Source organism: Gobio gobio, assembly GCF_949357685.1.
Source record: "Gobio gobio genome assembly, chromosome: 4".
NCBI classification, from domain to species: Eukaryota; Metazoa; Chordata; class Actinopteri; order Cypriniformes; family Gobionidae; genus Gobio; species Gobio gobio.
Genome location: NC_137100.1, coordinates 21,095,354 through 21,105,121, shown reverse-complemented (window position 1 = coordinate 21,105,121; position 9,768 = coordinate 21,095,354). Strand labels below are relative to the sequence as shown.

Genomic DNA, 9,768 nt, shown 5'->3' with positions numbered 1-9,768 from the left:
AAACTGATTAAATGTGAATTTATGTAATCTTACCCTGCGGTACATGAACAGTGTTGATCCTGGATGTTAACGTTATCATCTGAAGAGGCTTCTCCCGTTTGCATTGAGATCTGTAAACCATCGCTTCCAAATTAATCTCTCACCATATTTATTTTATTTATGTGAGTTTAGATATGTTTAAAGGTCGGCATTATCTGTCTTATAAGGATGACTCCTATTTTGATGGGTGTTATAGTCAACAGGTAGTGAAAGGGAGAACTCGCACGCAGTAAATCGGAGTTGTTTTGCAGATACAAACTTCACCAGTTATTAACTGCACCCCCGAAAAGCATAAGGTCTGTTGTTTGTCTACAAAAAAATCTATGTTTGTTTACTGTGAGTGTTTTTGTGTAATTTGCTGTGTATGTTAATGGTAATGCCACGGAGAGAGGGCTAGAGAGAGAGAGTTTGTGAATGAGACGTTAATGCGCACTTATGCTTTGTTTGTTTGTTCAGCTCTTACAATGATTTTTTTTTTGGTGAAAAACGATGTAATGCTGCCTTCACGTGCTATCGGAAATGTCCTAATTCCCACTTTAGAAGTCGTGATTACTTGTTGCATTCAAGTGCTTTGTTGTATAGGAATCATGGTTATTCTTGCCTATTTATTGGGAAAATCTTATTAAAACCAACATCATATGTAGTATCCCATGCACCGACAACCATAAACATTCCAGATAGTCCGCTTTCTGTTGATTCTGTAATTTCAGTCAAATGCAGGCTATTTTCGCTGTGTACCAAACATACAACACGCTTCATATGATTACTCTTACATGTAAATATGTACTACATTAATGTCAAGACAAGACGACCTAAAAAAAACCCAATAAAACCACACCTGCCACAGCAGTCTAGTTCTCCCCGCCACCATGTTTAAAGCTTATGACACGCCCATCTCGGGAATTGGGGTATCAAAATTATTTCCGAACTTCCCAGTGGTAAACACGACATCAGAGGGCGTTCATGTGCAATTTTTACCTAGGAAACTCGTATTTACGATAATTCCGATAGCACGTGAAGGCAGCATTATAAACTTCATAAACCATCAGTAAAGTTTGGCCATCATTCGGACGGGGCATACTCTACATTCTGTGTCCAAAAACATCTTGGGATAAGGTTTTCACACTGACAGCTGTACATATAGCAACTCCGTTTGTTTGTCCGAGTTAGCCACAGTAACTAAGGGGGGCGGCAGAGTCATTTAATTTATGCTTGTTTATCATGCCTCTTTTGCAGTAGAAAATACAGAGCAGACTCCCCAGACCAATGTTCAATCTTAAAATATGGTCTTAAAATATGGTCTCCCTAGCACCAAACTAAATATGTGGCTACTGAGCTTGTAATGATATACTGTATCATGGAAGAAGGGATTTGATCCCATCCAGACACAAAAGCATCAGTGAGTTCAGACACTGCCATTAAATGATGGGGTCTGTCTGGCTCTTTAAATTCCTCAAAAAGATGTTCAGAGGGGTTTATGTCCAGATTTTGTGCAGGCCGTTCCAGTTCAATCATTTCTGTATCGACCTCAATTTGTGCACCGAGGCATTTCATGCTGAAAAATAAAAACATTATCTAACTTTGTGATAAAGTTGCGTATGTAATGTAGCATTGATTGAGTGTGTGAGCACACAGTTCCTGCACTTGATCTAATTAAGTGTCACTGGATTTGATTTGCTTATTTATCAGTTTTTATAGCTATGCACTGTGCCTGATTTTTTTGTTGTCGCTGTAATGTACTATCCAACAATTCACACCCTTGTAAAATCACCCAAGACAACCATATTTAAGATTTTTGACCTAAGACATACATTTTAATAAAACAAAAAACATGCTGTGCTCAAGGTACAATTTTATTTATTTAACTAAAAATGGGGAGAAAAAAAGTCACATCAACATTTACCCTTGTTAATACAGTATACTCAATATCTTTCCAACAGAAATACAATACACCAGTTTTTAATTTCCTTTCAATCTCATATTAAAATATCAGATGCAATCTAACAGTGCTTATGAAGTATGTCACTGGATTTATAGCAAAAAAGTTGTCTTGTTTTCCCCTTCGCTCTGCCAGTGGCCTTCAGCAGTGGAGTAAAAATAATAATAATAATTAAATAAAATTAAAATACAAAAATGAACCTTTGTGTTATCCTGCCAACTTTTTATCTGACATTTTTAGCTGAACATGCAAAAAAGGGCATTGACAGATATTTCTACAGAATACACTGAAGCATCACCAGACACTTCAAATTGCAAAGGTGACCTTCAAAATATTACCTGTCAATGCTTCCTAAAATCAAGACAAAGCATAATCTCACTACATATCATGACTTGTCCCAAAAGCTGGCTGATTGAACTGTTAGTTTCTCTCTTCCAAAGTATAATCAAATCTATACTGACAGTTAAAATGAATCAAAAATAGGCCAAATATTGCAAATGAAGGAGTCTCAAAGTGTACTAGACTGTACAGGCACAATTAACAGTATATATTCATAATAAATAGGGCAGCTTTTTGGCCTGGATGTACTTGGACAAGGAATGTCAGGGATTTCAATGTTTTGCCCATAAGGAAACACTTGCAGCAGGAGATTTTATTTTGAACTAATGCATTTGCTCTCTCTCACACACATATACACACACACACACACACACACACACACAGCTCACTGCCCTCATATTACATGCACAAAAGCATATGAAACAAAACAAAAACAAATAATATTTATAAAACATGGAAATGCTGATGTTTATTGGAATGACTCTTGGGAAAGAGAGCAAATGCAGTTCACTTCCAGCCCTGGGATCACTGAACTGGGCTCTAGAGGAGCTGCCACAACAGATGCAGACATCCCAGCATGCATCGGCAACTCTGATGAACCAGCATCCCAAGACACTGACCTTTGGATGGGACTTTAAACAGGGTGTTTGACGTGGTAGGAAGTGTGTTTGTGTTTGGCAGGACTCCTGTGTGATAAGTGCAACATTTCTAAGGTGATATCGAATTCTGGGCTCGCTCCTGATCACAGTCCCCTCACTGCAGTTCTTCTCCGTGCTGGAACGAAGCTTAAGCCCCCTTTACACATGAACATGATTGGAGACAACAAATGCAGGGGAGAGCGGGCACAGTCTCTCTGTGTCCCCATGCTGGACCATTGGTTTTGTACAGAAAAAACACAATGTTTGAGAAAAAGGGGGTTGTGGGTTAGACGTCAGTTGAGAAATAGAGTGTATTCTTCTTCAGCTCAGCGAAGGATATTGGTGGATGCTGCAGGTAGTACAGCAATACCTGAACCTGTGAAAGAGGAGGAATAGAGAAGATGATTACGGTGATGCAATGATTATACTATCCTGACTCTCATCCATCTGTAAAACTGTCAGCATTATTCACCTGCACCACTAGATGGTTCTCCAACACCTGCATGAATGCCACTGTAAGTTTATTCTGAATAAACTGATCAAAAAACTGGAAACAACTACTTTTTAGCATGAAACATGCAAGATCTGTGTTAGAAGTTCAGAACTAGTAGTGACTGAAGAGGAGGGAATGTGCACATTAATGTGTTCCACTTCCAATCAGGCACAACAAAAGAGGCAAACATATTTATAATAATAATGGTTTCCTTATCAAACAATATATTTATTATCTTTTAAATAAAAAAAGTAAATAGATAAATAAAAATATCCTAATAAAACAAAATGACAAAAAAAGTGCAGCACATGGGAACATTAACAAAGCACTAGAACTTTCAGAGCATAGAAGAGCAAATAAAAGGGCATACACTTCTTATACGATTCTTATTAAAATATGTAATAACAGAAGAAAAGAAAGGATTTCATTTGTAAAATGTAAAGCATTTTATTTTAACTAATTACAAAGAAATTTTATTGCAGTCTACTTACAAAAATATTGTGTATTTGTTAAGGATTAGTCTTCATCCTCAGATTACAGATATAAGGTATCCAAAATACAGCTTACAATGTATTTAAAAATATATGCTAAAAGCAACGTTTACAATGGCCATTTATTGTTCAATAATTAAAATTTTATATTATAATGTTGTGGCCGTACTTGGTATTGAGAAACAGCCTGTATTTATCATCATTGTAAGTTACATAGTTACGCCACTAGGTGGTGGCAAGGGACTGACTTTAAGGGCCCTATCATACACCCGGCGCAATGTGACTCCAGGCATGACGCAAGTATTTCTTGCTAGTTTCAGCTCAGCGCAGTTATCATTTTCACGTCCAGTGCCAGCACTCACGCCCATCTGTTCGCCCATTGGCGTGCTGGTTTAAAAACAAGGTGTGTTCAGGCGCATTGTTGACGATTTGTTATGTTGAGGCAACTGAAAACGACTGCGCTATTGACTAACAAAAACCTGGTCTAAAGTCAATAGCGCAGTATTTTTGTGTTATTTTAAGGGCGTGTTAGTAGTATGCGCCTATAGGTGGGTGCACAACGCACGCCGTACACTCTTCTTATTACACACACGGGACACGCATAGGGTGACCACCCGTCCCGCTTTGCGTTGTACCGCACAGCATTTTCACCCCTTGTCCCGCACGTCGCATATTGAGAAAATGTCCCGCATTTTCATTAGTCTGTTGGTTTTTAATGATCATATTAAGAAAACATGCATGCATTATTTAGCTTTTTTTAAGGAAGCACTTTATTTTTTCTTTTTGCGGCATACATTTTCACCTATATTTAATAGCTTCATATAGTAACATCCCACCTTACACAAATACAACAGCTGTTTTTAAATCCTATCCAGTGGTTGAAAAGAAAGGATCAAACACGTTCACTAGTTGTGACGGCTGTCAATTATTCAATTATTGAATAATTGACTTAATTATTGAATAATAATTGAATCGTATAAGAAGTGTATGCCCTTTTATTTGCTCTTCTATGCTCTGAAAGTTCTAGTGCTTTGTTAATGTTCCCATGTGCTGCACTTTTTTTTGTCATTTTGTTTTATTAGGATATTTTTATTTATCTATTTACTTTTTTTATTTAAAAGATAATAAATATATTGTTTGATAAGGAAACCATTATTATAATAAATATTTTTGCCTCTTTTGTTGTGCCTGATTGGAAGTGGAACACATTAATGTGCACATTCCCTCCTCTTCAGTCACTACTAGTTCTAAACTTCTAACACAGATCTTGCATGTTTCATGCTAAAAAGTAGTTGTTTCCAGTTTTTTGATCAGTTTATTCAGAATAAACTTACAGTGGCATTCATGCAGGTGTTGGAGAACCATCTAGTGGTGCAGGTGAATAATTGACAGCCTGTAGGTTGTGACGGCTGTCAATCAAAATGTGGAGCGGTGATTCATTCCATGTGTTCCCTGTCAGAGAACAAATGGATAATTCGGTAAATTAAAATTTTACAAGTCAGCATAACAGCCAAAAAAAGAGAGAACATTTTCTTTTAGTAAAGACTGGGCTAGGACATATATCTGTGTGAGGCCATTAGAAGGGGATACTGAAAGAGTGTTTTGCAGTCTATGTAAAAGCAGACTGTCAATGAACTAATTTCATGTTGTTTTATATTTTATTTGTTCATTATTTATTTTGTTGGATTTTAGTTGGACTTGGTCAGAACTGTTTCAAAAATAGTCATCTACATGCTGCCTTTGTGCTCAGTGATGTTGAATTTAAATGACAAAATGCAAAATAGAGACATGTTATGTTCCATTGCAATGGAACAATGCAATGGTGTTTTCTGGAAGGGACTAAAGAACAAATTATTTTTATCAGCTGAAATGTAGAATCCACATTTTTTATTAAGTTAGATAGACATTATATAACTGTTTCAGGTTATGTTTTAGTGTTGGTAACATGTCCCACATTGTCCCACACAAACTTAGTAATCGTCCCACATTTGGTTTGTTTGATGGTGGTCACCCTAGACACGCAGCAGCACACAAACATTTTTAAATATTACAAATAAAAGGATTCCTCTGAGGAGAATCAGCAAATTCGGCCATGTAAATAGCGGTGCAAATAATGGTGCAAGCGCAACTGGCTTTAAAAGGGAATGGGAGATGAGACTCTGATTAGTTTACAATCTATATTGTAAAAGCGCTATATAAATGAAGGTGACTTGACTGACTTGACTTTGTTGCACGTTACGACCAAAACACACCCATGACTCATTAAGAGACTAGGTACAACCCCTTTGGACCATACGCTAGTTAGCTAGTTAGTAGACCATTTATTAAAAACTGTTGATTCATTCTGGAATGAATCAAGGTTGTAAACAAGGAAATCATTTTAACTTTGAACAACACCTATAGGTTGAACAACCTATAAGCAAAGCAACTCCGGCGTGACGCTGAGTCTGACGCTTCACTTCAAAGATATCAATCTATTGACCATTGCTGTCCCAGTCATGGGAAGTCCCATTACCATTAAAAGGTTACTATGACAAAGAAATGTTCTTCTTCAAACTGAATGAATATAGGATTGACCTGAAAAATGAAATCTGTATTGCGCGCACGCCGTGCCTTCATTGGTTCAATTTCTTTAACTTTTTGAACCAATCGATGTGCAGTATTCACTGCATGATTGTATAAAGGCTTCAGAATCGGAGAAAAAGGAGTTTTCCCCGTAGTGTCTTATCTTATTTATATTAATAAAACGTACGACACAGTACTCGTTCTGTATCTAAGGCAGGGGTCTCAAACTCATTTTACCTGGGGGCCGCTGGAGGTAGACTCTGGGTCAGGCTGGGCCGCATCAAGTATTACACATAAAAAGTGTTTCAAGTATTCCAAAAAAAAGTAGCACAAGTGATCCAAACTTCTCAATCTTTATTATTATGAAATAATGAATGATTTTAATTTAATTTTAAATAATAGACTAATTCACAGCAAGGCCGTAACCAGGTCAAACAGAACAGTGAGCAAAATTCTAGGTCTAATTCTAGTTGGGAAATAATCTTTTTGGGACTATTTGTAAACAATATTTGCATTAATTTGCGTCAAATATATTATTAGTCCCGATATTCTTCGCATGAGTGAGTGAATAAATACATAGATCCGCAATTTACTTACGGATTCTCTAGTGGTCTGGTGGTAGAATTTTTGTCAACCGTGTCCAAGGTTCCGGGTTCTAAGCCGCTCTCATATAGTTTTTCTTCATTAAAATCAAAGATGTTCATCAATGATTGTATAATAAGACCATGGACACGTTTGCATTTTGTTTTGTGATTTCATCGGAAAGAATAGAGTCTCTCTCAGCAACGGCATTAAGCGATAGATTGACACGCTTGTCTGTGTGTGAAGACTGTGCAGTGTGCACGAGCCAAAAGAGAACGCAAACCCTGCATACTTTGATTTGATTGGCCATCTCAATCATTTTGACATTGACGAGCGCTGTTAGACCACATTTGTTTCAACTGTATGATCAGCTTTGTTCGTCTGTTCCTGTCAATCACGCGGTGTCAACCAATTATACTGCACGAGGGAGGGGCGAGCCAACTCTCTCTCTCTCACACACACAAAGGAGGCAGCAAGCATGGCAAGCGCGGCAAACGCTGCACACACAACGATTCAGCAAAAAGGTGCGTTTCAGAGCAGCAAGTGGCCCGCGGGCCGCGAGTTTGAGACCCCTGATCTAAGGGAACCGAGGTTACGTTAGTAACCGAGTACGTTCTTGTTACTGAGTTCGAAGTAATGATGGTGATAAAACATAATAAAAAAAAAAAAAAAAAGTTTTTTATTTCCTACAGGGCAGGGGAAGGGAAGAGTTATATAAGATAAAAACAAATGTTGGCCCATATTGATAAGATAGCATCTTGCAGTTGATGAAGATTTGTGGGATGCACATCCAGGGCACGAAGCTCCCGTTCCACCACATCCCAAAGATGCTCTATTGGGTTGAGATCTGGTGACTGTGGGGGCCATTTTAGTACAGTGAACTCATTGTCATGTTCAAGAAACCAATTTGAAATGATTCAAGCTTTTTGACATGGTGCATTATCCTGCTGGAAGTAGCCATCAGAGGATGAGTACATGGTGGTCATAAAGGGATGGACATGGTCAGAAACAATGCTCAGGTAGGCCATGGCATTTAAACGATGCCCAATTGGCACTAAGGGGCCTAAAGTGTGCCAAGAAAACATCCCCCACACCATTACACTACCACCACCAGCCTGCACAGTGGTAACAAGGCATGATGGATCCATGTTCTTATTCTGTTTACGCCAAATTCTGACTCTACCATCTGAATGTCTCAACAGAAATCGAGACTCATCAGACCAGGCAACATTTTTCCAGTCCTCAACTGTCCAATTTTGGTGAGCTCGTGCAAATTGTAGCCTCTTTTTCCTATTTGTAGTGGAGATGAGTGGTACCCGGTGGGGTCTTCTGCTGTTGTAGCCCATCCGCCTCAAAGTTGTGCATGTTGTGGCTTCACAAATGCTTTGCTGCATACCTCGGTTGTAACGAGTGGTTATTTCAGTCAAAGTTGCTCTTCTATCAGCTTGAATCAGTCGGCCCATTCTCCTCTGACCTCTAGCATCAACAAGGCATTTTCGCCCACAGGACTGCCGCATACTGGATGTTTTTCCCTTTTCACACCATTCTTTGTAAACCCTAGAAATGGTTGTGCGTGAAAATCCCAATAACTGAGCAGATTGTGAAATACTCAGACCGGCCCGTCTGGCACCAAAAACCATGCCACGCTCAAAATTGCTTAAATCACCTTTCTTTCCCATTCTGACATTCAGTTTGGAGTTCAGGAGATTGTATTGACCAGGACCACACCCCTAAATGCATTGAAGCAACTGCCATGTGATTGGTTGATTAGATAATTGCATTAGGGACTTCCGGTTATGCCGAGGTGCTAAGAGGTCGCAACTTTTTAGCTCTACTGCTAGAACGTAATTAATCCTACAATACCAGCCAGAATTTTATTCAAAGTCAAGCAACACGTATATAAGAGCACAGTGAGTTAAAATGTCACGTAAAGGTGGAAAAAAAGACAAGAAGAAAGCCCGAAACGAAGACGAACACTCCGAGGGTGAAGAAATTAGCGACGCCATGGCATCTGTGGAAGACGTCATTGACGAAGGAGATGGTGAAGAAGTGGTAACTTCGGGCGAAAACAACAATCAGGATTTCATGAAAGCCATAATGTCCTTGAAAAGTGGCCTTTATAAGAAAATTGATGGTGTGCAAACAGCAATTACGGAGGTTAGAAAGGAAATACAGGAATGCACGGGGCGCATAGCGCACGCAGAACAACGGATCTCTGATGCTGAAGACAACGTGAATGGGCTGATATCCAAAGTGAACACATTGGAAAGCACCGTTAAATCTCTTTCAAACAAAGTGGAAGATCTGGAATGCAGAAGCCGGCGGAATAACGTGAGATTGGTGGGACTACCGGAGAAAGCAGAGGGCCTGGACACGGTTACTTTTCTGGAGAAATGGATACCAGAGGCTTTAGAAATGGAATCGCGGGAAACATTGGTAATTGAGCGGGCTCACCGAATCGGCACACTTACGAATAACGACTCGCGCATGGCACGCCCGAGGACGCTGATTATGAAGTTCTTAAACTTCAAAGACAAGGAGCGAGTATTAAAGGCAGCAAGAATTAAAGGGAATGTTCTCTACAACAATGAACAAGTCCGCTTCCATCCAGACCTCTCAGCTGGGATACACAAGTTGCAGCGCGATTACGATGACGTGCGAAGGAAGCTGCGAGACAAGGGG

The 9,768-nt window shown here is 39.1% G+C and overlaps 1 protein-coding gene across 4 annotated transcripts in view; it reads right to left on the bottom strand.

Moving 5' to 3' along the window:
• Window positions 1-1,874: 1,874 nt before the first annotated feature.
• The window catches only part of abr (ABR activator of RhoGEF and GTPase), a 453,886-nt gene continuing 445,992 nt past the window's right edge, over window positions 1,875-9,768 (bottom strand). For all 4 annotated transcript variants that reach the window (XM_079816090.1, XM_079816091.1, XM_079816092.1 and 1 more), the window contains one exon: window positions 1,875-3,331. In XM_079816090.1, coding sequence (XP_079672216.1) covers window positions 3,242-3,331 — 90 coding nt within the window. In that variant the 3' untranslated portion in view covers window positions 1,875-3,241. The remainder of the gene's footprint in view (window positions 3,332-9,768) is intronic.